This window comes from Salmo salar, chromosome 03, assembly GCF_965601325.2.
Source record: "Salmo salar chromosome 03, fSalSal1, whole genome shotgun sequence".
Taxonomy (NCBI): domain Eukaryota; kingdom Metazoa; phylum Chordata; class Actinopteri; order Salmoniformes; family Salmonidae; genus Salmo; species Salmo salar.
In genome coordinates, this window is record NC_138293.1 from 104,182,493 (window position 1) to 104,201,871 (window position 19,379).

Consider the following 19,379-nt stretch of genomic DNA (forward strand, 5'->3'; position numbering starts at 1 on the left):
AGCCTCTCCTTTATAGAGACGTTCTATCACTGAGAATTCTAGAAGCCTCTTCTTTATAGAGACGTTCTATCACTGAGAATTCTAGAAGCCTCTCCTCTCCTTTATAGAGACGTTCTATCACTGAGAATTCTAGAAGCCTCTCCTCTTCTTTATAGAGACGTTCTATCACTGAGAATTCTAGAAGCCTCTCCTTTATAGAGACGTTCTATCACTGAGAATTCTAGAAGCCTCTCCTCTCCTTTATAGAGACGTTCTATCACTGAGAATTCTATCAGCTGGAAGTCTCAGACCTCGAGCTGCAGAGTAGAATATTCTCCTGACCTGTGAACCTAATATGCACATTGCTTCGGGAGGCTGATAAGAAACGATGTACAGAGAAAACAACCCAACGTCTATAATATTTACTAATAATAAAGACTTGTCTTTAAAGTTACAGGGAGGGTGTTTTGGCGTTGTGTCTTCCTGACTGGAGGACCGGGGGGGGGGGCAGGGTGGTTTCAGGGTCTTCGTATTATCTCGTCTTCTTCGGAGGAGGGGGGGGGGGGAACTGCACTTTCTGAAGGACAATCCTTATTTGGTAACAGAGGCCTGATGTGACGTGCTACCTTGGGGTAGAAACTCCAGCCTGCTCCTCCCACTGTCATCCATGTCTCCTCCCATCGTCACCACGACGACCACCATGATGCTGTTGTTCTGTTGTCATTGTTTTTATTTCATAATAATAATAATGATATATATATATTTTTTTTTTTTCCTTTTTTTTTGTGATTATTTTAGTGCTCTTAAGAGAATGTGTACTAAAGGTGTAGTGTTATAAGGTGGTTGGTCTCCAGAGCCGACCGGCCGACCGACCGACCGAGCGCTAGACAGATTGATAACTGTTTGTAAACCTTCTGGCCGTAGTGTCGGAACACAAAGCTGTATAACTTGGGTACAACCCTCAATAAAAGACTAACAGTGATTTAACTGATGTTGTCTGTTGTCTGGTCATTTCTCTTGAGTGAGTTTATGGCCCTATCCCAAACAGAGCCCTACACCCTACACACTTTCTGGGATTGGAGAGGTGTAATCAACATGGTAGGGGGGGGGGGCCTAGTGGTTAAGACCGTTGGGACAGTAACTGAAAGCTTGCTGGTTTCCAATCTCCGAGCCGACGAGGTGAAAAATCTGTCGACGTGCCTTTGAGCAAGGTACTGAACCCTAAACGCTCCTGTAAATTTCTCTGGATAACAGCATCTGCTAAATCACAAATGTCAAACATAATGGTGAAACTTCCACATTACAATATTGATTACACCTGACAAATCATCATAATATGGCGTGATGAGGTTTAACATGCAGGTTTATTAGGTTATATAATATGGCGTGATGAGGTTTATTAGGTTGTGATGAGGTTTAAACCCACTACGACTCGACTTGTTTCCGTCGTAATTAATTGTTTTATATATACGGTATAACTTTACTCAAAAAACGGGATTGAAACGTGGTTATAGACCGAGTGAACAAAACATTAAGAACACCTCTTTCCATGACAGACTGACCAGGTGAAATGATCCCTTATTGATGTCACTTGTTAAATCCACTTCAATCAGTGTAGATGAAGGGAAGGAGACAGACAGGTTGAAGAAGGGTTTTTCACACTCAAACAATTTCCCTGTGTGTGTCCACCAGCCAACTTGACACAACTGTGGGAAGCATTGGAGTCAACATGGGCCAGCATCCCTGTGGAACGGCTTTCTACACCTTGTAGAGTCCATTCTCCGAAGAATTGAGGGGGGGGGGGGGAAACGACGACTCAATATTAGGAAGGTGTTCTTAAAGATACTGTTAAGATCATTCCTGCATTTCCTTGTTGCTAAAATGTCCAAATATGTGACAAAACAAGCATGTAGAGAATCGTTATAAAATGTATTTTGAATGGGAAGCATAGAAATAGAACCCACTCTTACTGGTTCTTAGACTTGCTTTCAATGACCAATCTCTATAACTCATATTTCTAATGTGAATTTGGTTGGGGTGTAGTGAGGGGAACTCCCTGAACCACAAGGTGGCGCTGTACAACAAGAGTCCAACCATAAAGTGATGTTTATTTGTCATTAAATACAGTGGAACACAAGACAGGGCATCAGATGCCACAGGGAGAACGGAGGAAGGAGAAGCGGGACTGATGAAGTGGTGGTGGGTGGGGGGGGGGACGGGGGGGGCGCTGCCCTGCCCAGCCCGTCGGGACAGCATCATCAGGACTTCCTGTGAGGAGCAGAAACAGGAAGTTCCACCTCAGTAAACACAGCTTAAACTTAATCGTGGTTTAAATGTGATGAAGTAGAAGCTGATTCTATGGGTTTTAAACTAGTGAATAAAAAGCCAGGGATTCAAAACAAGACATCTGCAGCATTTTTACAGTCGACGTGATTTCTGGGAAATGTCCCTTTTTAAAAGTACATCGCAGGTCATTCAACTGTCTTGATTTCCTGCTGAAATGGTAATGACATGGGGGCTAATTGATTTCTATACACACGCACAGCCAGAAGAAGACTGGCCACCCCTCATAGCCTGGTTCCTCTCTACCCAGTATAGCCAGAAGAGGACTGGCCACCCCTCATAGCCTGGTTCCTCTCTACCCAGTACAGCCAGAAGAGGACTGGTCACCCCTCATAGCCTGGTTCCTCTCTACCCAGTATAGCCAGAAGAGGACTGGCCACCCCTCATAGCCTGGTTCCTCTCTACCCAGTACAGCCAGAAGAGGACTGGCCACCCCTCATAGCCTGGTTCCTCTCTACCCAGTACAGCCAGAAGAGGACTGGCCACCCCTCATAGCCTGGTTCCTCTCTACCCAGTATAGCCAGAAGAGGACTGGCCACCCCTCATAGCCTGGTTCCTCTCTACCCAGTACAGCCAGAAGAGGACTGGCCACCCCTCATAGCCTGGTTCCTCTCTACCCAGTACAGCCAGAAGAGGACTGGTCACCCCTCATAGCCTGGTTCCTCTCTACCCAGAAGAGGACTGGCCACCCCTCATAGCCTGGTTCCTCTCTACCCAGTACAGCCAGAAGAGGACTGGCCACCCCTCATAGCCTGGTTCCTCTCTACCCAGTACAGCCAGAAGAGGACTGGCCACCCCTCATAGCCTGGTTCCTCTCTACCCAGTACAGCCAGAAGAGGACTGGCCACCCCTCATAGCCTGGTTCCTCTCTAGGTTTCTTCCTAGGTTCTGGCCTTTCTAGGGAGTTTTTCCTAGCCACCGTGCTTCTACACCTGCATTGCTTGCTGTTTGGGGTTTTAGGCTGGGTTTCTGTACAGCACTTTGAGATATCAGCTGATGTAAGAAGGTCTTTATAAATACATTTGATTGATTTAGAGCAGGGAGTTCTCAAACTGTTTCACTCGGGACCCCCCCTTCCAGCAACGGGGAACATCCCACCCCCCTCTCCCACGGGCAAGTTAAAAGCCGGACTGAGGCCCGCACCCCCCTCCCTGCCACCCCCTCTAGGGGGCGCGTCACACAGTTTGGGATCCACTGCACTAAATGACTGATAGGGGGCGCTGTGTTGAAGCCACCAGGCCTCCATCTTGACCCCCCCCCCCTCCCACCGTTGTAAAAACGATACTTTGGACGTTATAGAAATTAATTTACTAATGTTGCCTCGTTTATTGAATTACAGACAGCTTTTACATCCGCTAAACAAATGAAAAATATTTTCCTTAACGTTATACATTTTTTGGGGGGGAAAAAGTACTGATGTTTATTGTCCTCACTACAAAAACACCTTAAATACAGAAAATACAAAAAAAACGTTTAAATTAAAATACTGTCGAATTCCATTTATTTTCTACGCGGGAATATAGTGGAACCGGTGGCTTTAAAGTCTCTCCATGGCCGAAACATTAACATCAGCAATTCAGGGTATATATATTTATAACACACACACGTCATTGGAGTTATGATGAAGGCCAAAACACAACGTTTTTAATAGTTGTTTAAATGGCGTTACTCCCTTGTCGTCGCCGTGGAGACTCACTGGGCGTGTTAGTAATTCCTGGTTCTTATTCGTACACGTCCTTCTTGTCAGCGATGTACTGGACAATATCCTGGGGAGACATTAACTTCTCTGCCTCCGCATCCGGGATCTCAAACCCTGCAGCAGGAACACACACACACACACACACACACTAGGCTTAACACACGTAACCACAGTTGTATGTAGGAAGTGGAAGGGTTAGTCCATACAAACATCTAAGTTATCGTCATGGAAATAGAACGGACTAGTCTAGAACATTCCGATTCACATCAACAGGTGGACCAGCAGGGAGACAGAGACATGGAGGGAGAGGACCAGCAGGGAGACAGAGACATGGAGGGAGAGGACCAGCAGGGAGACAGAGACATGGAGGGAGACAGACCAGCAGGGAGACAGAGACATGGAGGGAGAGGGAGACAGACCAGCAGGGAGACAGAGACATGGAGGGAGAGGACCAGCAGGGAGACAGAGACATGGAGGGAGAGGACCAGCAGGGAGACAGAGACATGGAGGGAGAGGACCAGCAGGGAGACAGAGACATGGAGGGAGAGGACCAGCAGGGAGACAGAGACATGGAGAGAGACAGGGAGGGAGAGACGGGGGAGAGAGAGAGACAGGGAGGGAGAGAGAGGGAGAGAGAGACGGGGTGTCAGAGACATGGTGAGAGAGACGGGGAGGGAGAGACAGACCGACAGATACAGAGAGACAGAGACAGATACAGGGAGGGAGGGAGAGACAGATACAGGGAGGGAGAGACAGATACAGGGAGGGAGAGACAGACCGACAGTCAAACACAGAGACGGGGAGGGAGAGACAGACCGACAGGGAGGGAGAGACGGGGAGGGAGAGACAGACCGACAGGGAGGGAGAGACAGACCGACAGTCAAACACAGAGACAGGGAGGGAGAGACGGAGAGAGAGACAGACCGACAGGGAGGGAGAGACGGGGAGAGAGAGACGGGGAGAGAGAGACGGGGAGAGAGAGACAGACCGACAGGGAGAGAGAGACGGCGAGGGAGAGACGGGGAGAGAGAGACAGACCGACAGGGAGAGAGAGACAGGGAGGGAGAGACGGGGAGGGAGAGACAGACCGACAGGGAGAGAGAGACGGCGAGGGAGAGACGGGGAGAGAGAGACAGACCGACAGGGAGAGAGAGACGGGGAGAGAGAGACGGGGAGAGAGAGACAGGGAGAGAGAGACAGGGAGGGAGAGACAGACCGACAGTCAAACACAGAGACAGGGAGGGAGAGACGGGGAGGGAGAGACAGACCGACAGTCAAACACAGATACAGGGACGGAGAGACAGACTCACCAAACTCATCCTCCATGGCCATAATGATCTCGACCTGGTCCAAGCTGTCTAACCCCAGGTCCTTCAGGAAGTGGGACGACGTCGCCAGCTGAGGATACAGATAGATCAGAGGAGGTCAGGACAGACAGGGCTGGTCGATAGATCAGAGGAGGTCAGGACAGACAGGACTGGTCGATAGATCAGAGGAGGTCAGGACAGACAGGACTGGTCGATAGATCAGAGGAGGTCAGGACAGACAGGACTGGTCGACAGGTCAGAGGAGGTCAGGACAGACAGGACCGGTCGACAGGTCAGAGGAGGTCAGGACAGACAGGGCTGGTCGACAGGTCAGAGGAGGAGGTCAGGACAGACAGGACTGGTCGACAGGTCAGAGGAGGTCAGGACAGACAGGACTGGTCGACAGGTCAGAGGAGGTCAGGACAGACAGGACTGGTCGATAGATCAGAGGAGGTCAGGACAGACAGGACTGGTCGACAGGTCAGAGGAGGAGGTCAGGACAGACAGGGCTGGTCGATAGATCAGGACAGACAGGGCTGGTCGACAGGTCAGGACAGACAGGGCTGGTCGACAGGTCAGAGGAGGAGGTCAGGACAGACAGGACTGGTCGACAGGTCAGAGGAGGTCAGGACAGACAGGACTGGTCGATAGATCAGAGGAGGTCAGGACAGACAGGGCTGGTCGACAGGTCAGAGGAGGAGGTCAGGACAGACAGGGCTGGTCGATAGATCAGGACAGACAGGGCTGGTCGACAGGTCAGGACAGACAGGGCTGGTCGACAGGTCAGAGGAGGAGGTCAGGACAGACAGGACTGGTCGACAGGTCAGAGGAGGTCAGGACAGACAGGACTGGTCGACAGGTCAGAGGAGGTCAGGACAGACAGGACTGGTCGACAGGTCAGAGGAGGTCAGGACAGACAGGGCTGGTCGACAGGTCAGAGGAGGTGAGGACAGACAGGGACGTCCTAGATCTGCAGTCCTACTCTGAGATACACTACATGACTCAAAAGTATGTGGACACCTACTCATCCAAAATCATGGGCGTTAACCATTTTGAAGGGGTGTCCACATACTTTTGTATTTATACAACAGCTGGGTCTAATCTATGATGTTAAAATGTCTATTTACTCGGTTCCATCTGACTGCTGCAATCCACTGTCTCATCAGCCCAGCCAGGCAATTTATAAACTTCATCTCCACTATAAAAAGCATCTAGACATGATCTCATATTTCTTTTAGGACTAACATTTAGTTTTCAACAGCGGAGATTTGTATAAACCTTTACTGTCGGTCTCTCCGACATTTACAACATTGAATTAGAATATTGAAATAATCTCCAATCGTCCCGTAGTAATGAACGTGTCGAGACGAGACAGACAGACAGACAGACAGACAGACAGACAGCGTTTCTCAGCCAGTCGAAATCATGAATCAGCCGTCATCGTTTTTATGGATCAAAACAAAGAAATGACAACTGAAAAAAGGTTGAAACGAAGTGCAGCTAGTTTGCAGTATTTCCAGATTCAGTTTGTTGTATTTCACCTTTATTTAACCAGGCAGGCAAGTTGAGAACAAGTTCTCATTTACAACTGGCCAAGATAAAGCAAAGCAGTTCGACACTTAGAGTTACACATGGAGTAAAACAAACATACAGTCAATAACACAGTAGAAAAAGTCTATATACAATGTGAGCAAATGAGGTGAGATTAGGGACGTAAAGGCAATAAATAGGCCAGAGTGGTGAAGTAATTACAATATAGCAATTAAACACTGGAGTGATAGGATGTACAGAGGATGAATGTGCAAGTAGAGATACTGGGGTGCAAAGGAGCAAGATAAATAAATAAATACAGTATGGGGATGAGTTAGTTGGATGGGCTAGTTTGAAGTGATTGTGTTTAGCTGTGTTGTAGCTCCTCTGAACAACTGTGTCCTGACGAGTGAGCACATTTTCTATACCAGGTGAAATCGCACCTCATTAACCCATTGTTATGGATTTATCCAAATAAACGTCACTAGAAAACAGCTTAAACAAATGTAAATGCAGCTAAACTTTTTGACGTGATTGTAAATTAGCCGTAGTTGGCTAGCTGAGGGATAAGAACGTTGCCAGCCAGTATGGCACGAAAGACTGGGTCGAGTCCATAGATACAGAACCAAAAGACTGAACGACCGGGTCGCGTCCATAGATACAGAACCAAAAGACTGAACGACTGGGTCGAGTCCATAGATACAGAACCAAAAGACTGAACGACTGGGTCGCGTCCATAGATACAGAACCAAAAGACTGAACGACTGGGTCGCGTCCATAGATACAGAACCAAAAGACTGAACGACTGGGTCGCGTCCATAGATACAGAACCAAAAGACTGAACGACCGGGTCACGTCCATAGATACTGAACGACCGGGTCACGTCCATAGATACAGAACATAAAAGACTGAACGACCGGGTCACGTCCATAGATACTGAACGTCTGGGTCTCGTCCATAGATACAGAACATAAAGACTGAACGACTGGGTCTCTGGCAACCGACCCGATCGAACGAACGACCAGCCAGATTGGGTAGCCACCTTAGGACTTGTGTCGGGACTAAATCTTGTTGGAAGGAGGAAATGGTATGAATAAATGTATCATAGATAAGGAGTGTTGACTGATCCTAGACACGTGGGGTGTAAATCCACTACACACCAAACAGACCCATGAGGAAACGAATGGAACGAAACAGAAGAGAATATGTCCAATAGAAGAAACTGTCTTGTTTTCGCCTGGACTAATGATTACACCCCAGTATTCCTAGTCTCAAAACCGCAGCCCGTCTGGTGTTCAACCTTCCCAAGTTCTCTCACGTCACCCCGCTCCTCCGCTCTCTCCACTGGCTTCCAGTCGAAGCTCGCATACGCTACAAGACCATGGTGCTTGCCTACGGAGCTGTGAGGGGAACGGCACCTCCGTACCTTCAGGCTCTGATCAGGCCCTACACCCAAACAAGGGCACTGCGCTCATCCAACTCTGGCCTGCTCGCCTCCCTACCTCTGAGGAAGCACAGTTCCCGCTCAGCCCAGTCAAAACTGTTCGCTGCTCTGGCACCCCAATGGTGGAACAAGCTCCCTCACGACGCCAGGACAGCGGAGTCAATCACCACCTTCCGGAGACACCTGAAACCCCACCTCTTTAAGGAATACCTGGGATAGGATAAAGTAATCCTTCTAACCCCCCCCCTTAAAAGATTTAGATGCACTATTGTAAAGTGGTTGTTCCACTGGATATCATAAGGTGAATCCACCAATTTGTAAGTCGCTCTGGATAAGAGCATCTGCTAAATGACTTAAATGTAAATATCAAAGCGACCTCGGGGTCGGTCCTTACCTTCTCTGGGTTGATCTTGTCGTAGAGTTTCAGAACGTACATGACTCGTTCTTTAATGCTTTCAATGGTGAGGGGAGGCAGGTCTCCATACTGTCTACAGGACACTCCCACTGAGCTAGAGATCTAGAGAGAAGAAGAAGGACAGGAAGGAAGAAAGGGTTCAGAGATCATAACACTTCTGCACCCATTTGACCAATCAAGCAGTTTAGTTCAAGCCTAGGTAATAGCTAGCTAGCTAATGTTACAGATGTCCACCGCATTGTATTTGGTGCACAAGTCGTCATCCTGTCACAACAACCCCAGGTCTTTATAATAGATAAGAGTTACACATTTACTTTAGATTAAATTTTAAAAAGTGTCAATCGACTGTCATCTAGCTAGTACACATAGTAATGCTAGGCTAACAGTACAGTACTTGATTGTACCACAGATTAATAGTTTGAACATATTAGCTTAGCTAGGCTAACGCATGAGACCACAGTCGGTTGTTTTGTAACGTAAATTCATGCAGCATTCAAACTATGCATTTTTTTCAGAGACAGTTTCGTTGAATTAGCAATGGACCCGGTTTTAAGACATTGGCGTGCAAAGTGACCGGATAGCAAGCTAGCTAACACAGTGACCGGATAGCAAGCTAGTTAGCACAGTGACCGGATAGCAAGCTAGCTAGCACAGTGACCGGATAGCAAGCTAGCTAGCACAGTGACCGGATAGCAAGCTAGCTAGCACAGCGACCGGATAGCAAGTTAGCTACCACAGCGACCGGATAGCAAGCTAGCTAGCACAGCGATCGGATAGCAAGCTAGCTAGCACAGCGACCGGATAGCAAGCTAGCTAGCACAGCGACCGGATAGCAAGCTAGCTAGCACAGCGACCGGATAGCAAGCTAACTAGCACAGCGACCGGATAGCAAGTTAGCTAGCACTAGTTACGGATTTTATTGGAAAGACACTGGTAGGTCAATGTGCAATCCAGTACTGCTAGGCCACAACAGCGACAAAAACATGTCAATGTTATTCAAGACTAACCTGCGTTTGTTCAATCCACCGTGTCCGCTGACTGCTGGCAATGAAGGAGAACGGTCGGTGGTTCAATAGGACCGGACCAGCTGCGGCTCTCACTGCAATGTTACCCGACGAGAGTCTCACAGAAGACCGGGCGAGTTGGCGGACACACTGCGCTAGGACACGGGACGCCATGATTGAAACTAAAATACGGTGCAAAGTAAAACACGCGTTTAGATGACAAGCGGGAGTTTCCACTAGATAGCACAGCCACAAAGTCAAAGGGAAAAAGAGGTCAAATGTGCGCAGGCGCACTGGTTATTATAAAAAATTAAAAAATAACGCCGATATTTAATATGATTTGGTTTTTATTTATTCACTATAACGTCATTATAATGCTTTCTCGTATGTTTTTATTATTTCATTAAATTGGAATGATGTAAAAAAAAAAATGTTGACTTTGGTTGAATTTTGTCGCAACATCGGGTAACCGATCATTCTATGCGTAAATCACCAGAACAAAACAAAAAAATCGATTATATTCAAATTTCGTCGATCATTAACAATGATGTTAATTCTTTAAACACACATATTTTAATTTTAGTTGAATATGACTTATTATTTGTGAGCGGAAGTGTTTTCCACCATCATCATCATCATCGATGTTGCAGTGCTCTGCTAGTAGGGTCTGAAGGGAGCGGTAGACAGCAGAGCAAAACAAACCACAGAAAACTCGTTTTTCTGTACATTTACAAACAACAACAACAACAATTACAATCATGGAATTGTGTGAGATACTGTACAACAAGGCGGAATACATTGAAACGGTAATATTCGGTGTTTATTTGACTAGATAACGTTAACGATTAGCAAGTTAGCTAGCTAGCTAGCGTTTAGCGCATTGGTATTTACACTGAGTATACAAAACATTAAGAACACCTTCCTAATATCATAACAGCCTCAATTCATCAGAGGCATGGACTCTACAAGGTGTAGAAAGCGTCCCACAGGGATGCTGGTCCATGTTGACTCCAATGCTCCCCACAGTTGTGTCCAGTTGGCTGGATGTCCTTTGGGTGGTGCACCAGTCTTGATACACACGGGGAAACTGTTTGAGCGTGGAAAAACCCAGCAGCTTTGCAGTTCTTGACACAAACCGGTGCACCTGGCACCTACTACCATAACCCCCGTTCAAAGGCACTTCAATATTTTTGTCTTGTCCGTTCACCTTCTGAATGGCAAACATACAATGTCTCAAATCCTTTAACCTGTCTCCTCCCCTTCTTCATCTACACTGATTGAAGTGGATTTAACAAGTGACATCAATAAGGGATCATATCTATCACCTGGATTCACCTGGTCAGTCTATGTGATGGAAAGAGAAGGTGTTTTTAATGTTGTGTATACACAGTGAACAGTCAATGCACTGAACCAGCATTGCTAGCTAGGTCACTTAGCCAGCTAGCTAGCCAGCTGAATTGACAAGGCACCGATTACAGTTTGCATCAAGCGGTGGTCTGTAAACCTTGTAGCTAAGTCAGTGCCGTTTATACCAACCTGTCAGCATGTCCACTGTCCCTCTCAGGCGTCCGGTAACAAAGTGAGCAGGCAGTCGGTGCTGTGCGGCAGTCAGAACATCGTCCTCAACGGCAAAGTAAGTAACAACAAGCTATACCGGTAATAAACCATGAGATGGGACTATACATGTAATAAACCATGAGTCTCCCTCCCTGTCTGTCTCCCTCCCTCCCTGTCTGTCTCCCTCCCTGTCTCCCTCCCTCCCTGTCTCCCTCCCTCCCTGTCTATCTCCCTCCCTGTCTCCTGCCCTCCCTGTCTGTGTCACCCTCCCTGTCTGCATGTCTGTCTGCCTGCCTGCCTGCCTGCCTGTCTGTCTGTCTGTCTGTCTGTCTGTCTGTCTGTCTGTCTGTCTGTCTGTCTGTCTGTCTGTCTGCCTCCCTGCCTGTCTGTCTGTCTGTCTGTCTGTCTGTCTGTCTGTCTGTCTGCCTGCCTGCCTGTCTGTCTGTCTGCCTGCCTGTCTGTCTGTCTGTCTGTCTGTCTGTCTGTCTGTCTGTCTGTCTGTCTGTCTGTTCCAGACTATAGTAATGAATGACTGTATAATCCGTGGAGACCTGGCCAATGTCAGGGTGGGGAGGCACTGTGTTGTGAAGAGCCGCAGTGTCATTCGACCGCCGTTCAAAAAATTCAGCAAAGGGTGAGTTCTGCTCAACTTCTTCTAGACCAGGGGTCCCCTCTTCTAGACCAGGGGTCCCCTCTTCTAGACCAGGGGTCGCCAACCTTTTCTAGACCAGGGGTCTCCTCTTCTAGACCAGGGGTCTCCTCTTCTAGACCAGGGGTCCCCTCTTCTAGACCAGGGGTCCCCTCTTCTAGACCAGGGGTCGCCAACCTTTTCTAGACCAGGGGTCTCCTCTTCTAGACCAGGGGTCTCCAACCTCTTCTAGACCAGGGGTCCCCTCTTCTAGACCAGGGGTCTCCTCTTCTAGACCAGGGGTCCCCTCTTCTAGACCAGGGGTCTCCTCTTCTAGACCAGGGGTCCCCTCTTCTAGACCAGGGGTCTCCTCTTCTAGACCAGGGGTCCCCTCTTCTAGACCAGGGGTCCCCTCTTCTAGACCAGGGGTCTCCTCTTCTAGACCAGGGGTCCCCTCTTCTAGACCAGGGGTCTCCTCTTCTAGACCAGGGGTCGCCAACCTTTTCTAGACCAGGGGTCGCCAACCTTTTCTAGACCAGGGGTCGCCAACCTTTTCTAGACCAGGGGTCTCCTCTTCTAGACCAGGGGTCCCCTCTTCTAGACCAGGGGTCTCCTCTTCTAGACCAGGGGTCCCCTCTTCTAGACCAGGGGTCTCCTCTTCTAGACCAGGGGTCTCCTCTTCTAAACCAGGGGTCGCCAACCTTTTCTAGACCAGGGGTCTCCTCTTCTAGACCAGGGGTCCCCTCTTCTAGACCAGGGGTCGCCAACCTTTTCTAGACCAGGGGTCTCCAACCTTTTCTAGACCAGGGGTCTCCAACCTTTTCTAGACCAGGGGTCTCCTCTTCTAGACCAGGGGTCTCCAACCTTTTCTAGACCAGGGGTCGCCAACCTTTTCTAGACCAGGGGTCCCCTCTTCTAGACCAGGGGTCTCCTCTTCTAGACCAGGGGTCTCCTCTTCTAGACCAGGGGTCCCCTCTTCTAGACCAGGGGTCCCCTCTTCTAGACCAGGGGTCCCCTCTTCTAGACCAGGGGTCTCCAACCTCTTCTAGACCAGGGGTCTCCAACCTCTTCTAGACCAGGGGTCTCCAACCTCTTCTAGACCAGGGGTCGCCAACCTTTTCTAGACCAGGGGTCGCCAACCTTTTCTAGACCAGGGGTCTCCTCTTCTAGACCAGGGGTCTCCTCTTCTAGACCAGGGGTCTCCAACCTTTTCTAGACCAGGGGTCGCCAACCTTTTCTAGACCAGGGGTCGCCAACCTTTTCTAGACCAGGGGTCGCCAACCTTTTCTAGACCAGGGGTCTCCTCTTCTAGACCAGGGGTCGCCAACCTTTTCTAGACCAGGGGTCTCCTCTTCTAGACCAGGGGTCTCCTCTTCTAGACCAGGGGTCTCCTCTTCTAGACCAGGGGTCCCCTCTTCTAGACCAGGGGTCCCCTCTTCTAGACCAGGGGTCCCCTCTTCTAGACCAGGGGTCTCCTCTTCTAGACCAGGGGTCTCCAACCTCTTCTAGACCAGGGGTCTCCAACCTCTTCTAGACCAGGGGTCTCCAACCTCTTCTAGACCAGGGGTCTCCAACCTCTTCTAGACCAGGGGTCTCCTCTTCTAGACCAGGGGTCTCCTCTTCTAGACCAGGGGTCTCCAACCTCTTCTAGACCAGGGGTCTCCAACCTCTTCTAGACCAGGGGTCTCCTCTTCTAGACCAGGGGTCTCCTCTTCTAGACCAGGGGTCTCCTCTTCTAGACCAGGGGTCCCCTCTTCTAGACCAGGGGTCTCCTCTTCTAGACCAGGGGTCTCCTCTTCTAGACCAGGGGTCTCCTCTTCTAGACCAGGGGTCCCCTCTTCTAGACCAGGGGTCTCCTCTTCTAGACCAGGGGTCTCCTCTTCTAGACCAGGGGTCTCCTATTCTAGACCAGGGGTCTCCTCTTCTAGACCAGGGGTCTCCTATTCTAGACCATGGTTCTCCTCTTCTAGACCAGGGGTCTCCAACCTCTTCTAGACCAGGGGTCTCCTCTTCTAGACCAGGGGTGTTGTTGTTTCTGCTGTTTTGGACCTACTGCTGCTGCATGACGTCGTGACCCAGTCGATACACACGATCATGATGTAGTTGTGTGTAAGTTAATGTTGAACGTCCAGTGTAGCAGGTCTCTGTGGTCTGACCTCTAACCCCTTGTCCTCCAGAGTGGCCTTCTTCCCGCTGCACATCGGAGACCATGTGTTTATAGAGGAGGACTGTGTGGTGAACGCTGCTCAGATCGGATCTTACGTACACATCGGGAAGAACTGTGTCATCGTGAGTTACACAGAGTCACACACACACACACACACACAGTTATACACACACACACACACACAGTTACACACACACACACAGAGTCACACACACACACACAGAGTCACACACACACACAGAGTCACACACACACACACAGAGTTACACACACACACACACACTCACAGACACACACACTGGCCGCGGGAACATTCAGGTCCTAAATCTGGGCCATGTGATGCTTGGAAAGGCAACATTTCACTGGCCAGACGGGCTAGCCGGGTCCATGTTCTACTAGCCTGGTCTGAACAGTGCTAGCCGGGTCCATGTTCTACTAGCCTGGTCTGAACAGTGCTAGCCGGGTCCATGTTCTACTAGCCTGGTCTGAACAGTGCTAGCCTTTGGCTAGCGGGCTAGTTGGGTCCATGTTCTACTAGCCTGGTCTGAACAGTGCTAGCCGGGTCCATGTTCTACTAGCCTGGTCTGAACAGTGCTAGCCTCTGGCTAGCGGGCTAGTTGGGTCCATGTTCTACTAGCCTGGTCTGAACAGTGCTAGCCTCTGGCTAGCGGGCTAGTTGGGTCCATGTTCTACTAGCCTGGTCTGAACAGTGCTAGCCTCTGGCTAGCGAGCTAGTTGGGTCCATGTTCTACTAGCCTGGTCTGAACAGTACTAGCCGGGTCCATGTTCTACTAGCCTGGTCTGAACAGTGCTAGCCACTGGCTAGCTTCATTAGATTCCCTGTTACAGGGTAATACGTGATTGTATTCATTACAGGGTAGTCACTCCTACACTGACTGGGGCCGGGAGTCACTCCTACACTGACTGAGCCGGGAGTCACTCCCACACTGACTGGGGCCTGGAGTCACTCCCACACTGACTGGGGCCTGGAGTCACTCCCACACTGACTGGGGCCTGGAGTCACTCCCACACTGACTGGGGCCTGGAGTTACTCCCACACTGACTGGGCCCGGGAGTCACTCCTACACTGACTGGGCCCGGGAGTCACTCCTACACTGACTGGGGCCGGGAGTCACTCCTACACTGACTGGGCCCGGGAGTCACTCCCACACTGACTGGGCCCGGGAGTCACTCCCACACTGACTGGGCCGGGAGTCACTTCCACACTGACTGGGCCGGGAGTCACTTCCACACTGACTGGGCCGGGAGTCACTTCCACACTGACTGGGCCGGGAGTCACTTCCACACTGACTGGGGCCGGGAGTCACTCCCACACTGACTGGGGCCTGGAGTTACTCCCACACTGACTGGGCCCGGGAGTCACTCCCACACTGACTGGGCCTGGAGTCACTCCCACACTGACTGGGGCCGGGAGTCACTCCTACACTGACTGGGGCCTGGAGTCACTCCTACACTGACTGGGGCCTGGAGTCACTCCCACACTGACTGGGGCCTGGAGTCACTCCCACACTGACTGGGGCCGGGAGTCACTCCCACACTGACTGGGGCCGGGAGTCACTCCCACACTGACTGGGCCCGGGAGTCACTTCCACACTGACTGGGGCCGGGAGTCACTCCCACACTGACTGGGGCCTGGAGTTACTCCCACACTGACTGGGCCCGGGAGTCACTCCCACACTGACTGGGCCTGGAGTCACTCCCACACTGACTGGGGCCGGGAGTCACTCCTACACTGACTGGGGCCTGGAGTCACTCCTACACTGACTGGGGCCTGGAGTCACTCCCACACTGACTGGGGCCTGGAGTCACTCCCACACTGACTGGGGCCGGGAGTCACTCCCACACTGACTGGGGCCGGGAGTCACTCCCACACTGACTGGGCCCGGGAGTCACTCCTACACTGACTGGGGCCTGGAGTCACTCCCACACTGACTGGGGCCGGGAGTCACTCCCACACTGACTGGGGCCGGGAGTCACTCCCACACTGACTGGGGCCGGGAGTCACTCCCACACTGACTGGGCCCGGGAGTCACTCCTACACTGACTGGGGCCTGGAGTCACTCCCACACTGACTGGGCCCGGGAGTCACTCCTACACTGACTGGGGCCTGGAGTCACTCCCACACTGACTGGGCTGGGAGTCACTCCTACACTGACTGGGGCCTGGAGTCACTCCTACACTGACTGGGCCCGGGAGTCACTCCTACACTGACTGGGCCCGGGAGTCACTCCTACACTGACTGGGCCCGGGAGTCACTCCTACACTGACTGGGCCCGGGAGTCACTCCCACACTGACTGGGGCCTGGAGTCACTGTGTCTGGTTGTTAATGCTGTGTGTGTGTTCCAGGGCCGGCGGTGTGTGTTGAAGGATTGCTGTAAGATCCTAGACAACACAGTTCTTCCTCCTGAGACCGTGGTTCCTCCCTTCACCGTGTTTTCAGGATGCCCAGGTCAGAACACACCTCCTCCTCTTCCTCCTCCCTCCTCTACCTCCCCCCTCTCTCCCCCCCTCCACCTCCTCTTCCTCTACCTCCTCTACCTCTACCTCCCCCTCTACTTCCTCCTCTACCTCCCCCCTCTCCCCCCCCTCCTCCTCCACCTCCCCCCTCTCTCCCCCCCTCCTCCTCCTCCTTTACCTCCCCCCTCCCCCAATCTCGTAAAAATACCTCCTCCTCGATGACATCCCCGTTTTGGCATGTAGACCCTGGTATGGTGCTGGAGATGCTGAATACGCCTGAAAATGGATGGAATTGCTTTCAACTCTTTCTAACTGGTGTCTCTCTCCCCCCCTCTCTCTCCCCCCTCCTCTTCCTCCTCTCTCTCTCCCCCTCTCTCTCTCCCCCCTCTTCCTCCTCTCTCTCTCCTCCTCTCTCCCCCCCTCTCCCCTCTCTCTCCCCCCTCTCTCCCCCCCTCTCTCTCCCCCCTCCTCTTCCTCCTCTCTCTCTCCCCCTCTCTCTCTCCGCCCTCCTCTTCCTCCTCTCTCTCTCCCCCTCTCTCTCTCCCCCCTCTCCCCCTCTCTCTCTCTCTCCCCCTCCCTCTTTCTCCCCCCTCTCTCCCCCCCTCTCTTTCTCCCCCCTCTCTCCCCCCCTCTCTCTCCCTCCCCCTCTCCCCCTCTCTCTCTCTCAGGTCTGTTTTCAGGAGAGCTCCCAGAATGTACCCAGGACCTGATGATTGACGTGACCAAGAGTTACTACCAGAAATTCCTCTCCCTCAGCCAGATATAAATCCCTGCATTAACCTACTTTACCCTGCTCTACACTACCCAGATATTACCCCCTACTCTAGCCTACCCAGATATTACCCCCTACCCTACTCTACCCTATCCAGATATTACCCCCTACTCTAGCCTACCCAGATATTACCCCCTACCCTACTCTACCCTACCCAGATATTACTCCCTACTCTAGCCTACCCAGATATTACCCCCTACCCTACTCTACCCTATCCAGATATTACCCCCTACTCTAGCCTACCCAGATATTACCCCCTACCCTACTCTACCCTATCCAGATATACCCCCCTACCAGACTCGAGCCTCCACTTCCCAGACCAGGGCTGTCTCTCAACATTGTAGACCTTAACCTACCCTCATGAAAAACCACATTTAGCCTGATTCAGAGTTGGTTTGAACAGAAAGCAGCCTGATGGAAGTGAGAGGTCTGTCTGTCTGTCTGTCTGTCTGTCTGTCTGTCTGTCTGTCTGTGTTGTTGTCGTGCTGTTGGGCCTCTTCATTCATTATCGACTGAGGCCCTTCGGGGCGGCGGATTCAATCTGATTGCGGCGTTTTGTCAACAATGCACCTTGTTTTCAAAGGTTGTTGCTTCTTCCGTTGTTTGACGGAAAGACCACATTTTAAAGGTGCACCCTTGACGACCATGCACCCTTGACGACCATGCTCCCTTGACGACCATGCACCCTTGACGACCATGCAATCGGATTGACCCCCCCGCCAGCCCCCCCCAGCCCCCCCCCCCCCCCCCCACAGCCCTGCATTTGTTATAGTTGATACTAATAAACATGTTTTAAACCAGTGTGTTTGTCTGTTACATCACATCAGTAACTGGTGGGGGGGCTACAGTCCTTTGAATTCATACTGTATTATAATCTCTGGCTTTGAATCGTTTCAATTCCCCGTTTAGTTCGTCTGATTAGAACCAAAAAGGGGAGGGGGTGTATTCATTCGTTGGACTCCGTTAAAAACAAAAAACGTTTTGCATCAACAATAACAACAACAAACAGTTTAAAGGTAGCCTAGTGGTTAGAGTGGAGGGACGGCAGGTAGCCTAGTGGTTAGAGTGGAGGGACGGCAGGTAGCCTAGTGGTTAGAGTGGAGGGGAGGCAGGTAGCCTAGTGGTTAGAGTGGAGGGGCGGCAGGTAGCCTAGTGGTTAGAGTGGAGGGACGGCAGGTAGCCTAGTGGTTAGAGTGGAGGGGCGGCAGGTAGCCTAGTGGTTAGAGTGGAGGGACGGCAGGTAGCCTAGTGGTTAGAGTGGAGGGGCGGCAGGTAGCCTAGTGGTTAGAGTGGAGGGGCGGCAGGTAGTCTAGTGGTTAGAGTGGAGGGGCGGCAGGTAGCCTAGTGGTTAGAGTGGAGGGACGGCAGGTAGCCTAGTGGTTAGAGTGGAGGGGCAGCAGGTAGCCTAGTGGTTAGAGTGGAGGGACGGCAGGTAGTCTAGTGGTTAGAGTGGAGGGACGGCAGGTAGCCTAGTGGTTAGAGTGGAGGGGAGGCAGGTAGCCTAGTGGTTAGAGTGGAGGGGCGGCAGGTAGCCTAGTGGTTAGAGTGGAGGGGCGGCAGGTAGCCTAGTGGTTAGAGTGGAGGGGCGGCAGGTAGCCTAGTGGTTAGAGTGGAGGGACGGCAGGTAGCCTAGTGGTTAGAGTGGAGGGGAGGCAGGTAGCCTAGTGGTTAGAGTGGAGGGGAGGCAGGTAGCCTAGTGGTTAGAGTGGAGGGGCGGCAGGTAGCCTAGTGGTTAGAGTGGAGGGGCGGCAGGTAGCCTAGTGGTTAGAGTGGAGGGGCGGCAGGTAGCCTAGTGGTTAGAGTGGAGGGACGGCAGGTAGCCTAGTGGTTAGAGTGGAGGGGCGGCAGGTAGCCTAGTGGTTAGAGTGGAGGGACGGCAGGTAGCCTAGTGGTTAGAGTGGAGGGACGGCAGGTAGCCTAGTGGTTAGAGTGGAGGGACGGCAGGTAGCCTAGTGGTTAGAGTGGAGGGACGGCAGGTAGCCTAGTGGTTAGAGTGGAGGGGAGGCAGGTAGCCTAGTGGTTAGAGTGGAGGGACGGCAGGTAGCCTAGTGGTTA

General features: G+C 51.3%; 2 protein-coding genes across 4 annotated transcripts; one reads left to right on the forward strand and one right to left on the reverse strand.

Moving 5' to 3' along the window:
* Nucleotides 1-2,067: 2,067 nt before the first annotated feature.
* LOC106602078 (acyl carrier protein, mitochondrial) lies at nucleotides 2,068-10,015 on the reverse strand. The gene is made up of 5 exons (XM_082972997.1): nucleotides 9,725-10,015; nucleotides 8,697-8,819; nucleotides 5,332-5,419; nucleotides 4,019-4,135; nucleotides 2,068-2,247 (listed from the first exon to the last, which is right to left on the reverse strand). Exons 1-4 carry the CDS (start codon nucleotides 9,893-9,895, stop codon nucleotides 4,044-4,046), a joined length of 474 nt encoding a protein of 157 aa, XP_082829123.1. The 5' UTR covers nucleotides 9,896-10,015; the 3' UTR covers nucleotides 2,068-2,247; nucleotides 4,019-4,043.
* LOC100286512 (dynactin 5) lies at nucleotides 8,979-18,125 on the forward strand. Of its 3 annotated transcripts, NM_001146451.1 has the most exon segments (7): nucleotides 10,397-10,527; nucleotides 11,286-11,354; nucleotides 11,794-11,912; nucleotides 14,084-14,195; nucleotides 16,442-16,544; nucleotides 17,221-17,394; nucleotides 18,069-18,125. In NM_001146451.1, coding segments are annotated over 6 exon segments (549 nt in total). In that variant the 5' UTR covers nucleotides 10,397-10,479; the 3' UTR covers nucleotides 17,319-17,394; nucleotides 18,069-18,125.
* The last annotated feature ends 1,254 nt before the right edge of the window (nucleotides 18,126-19,379 follow it).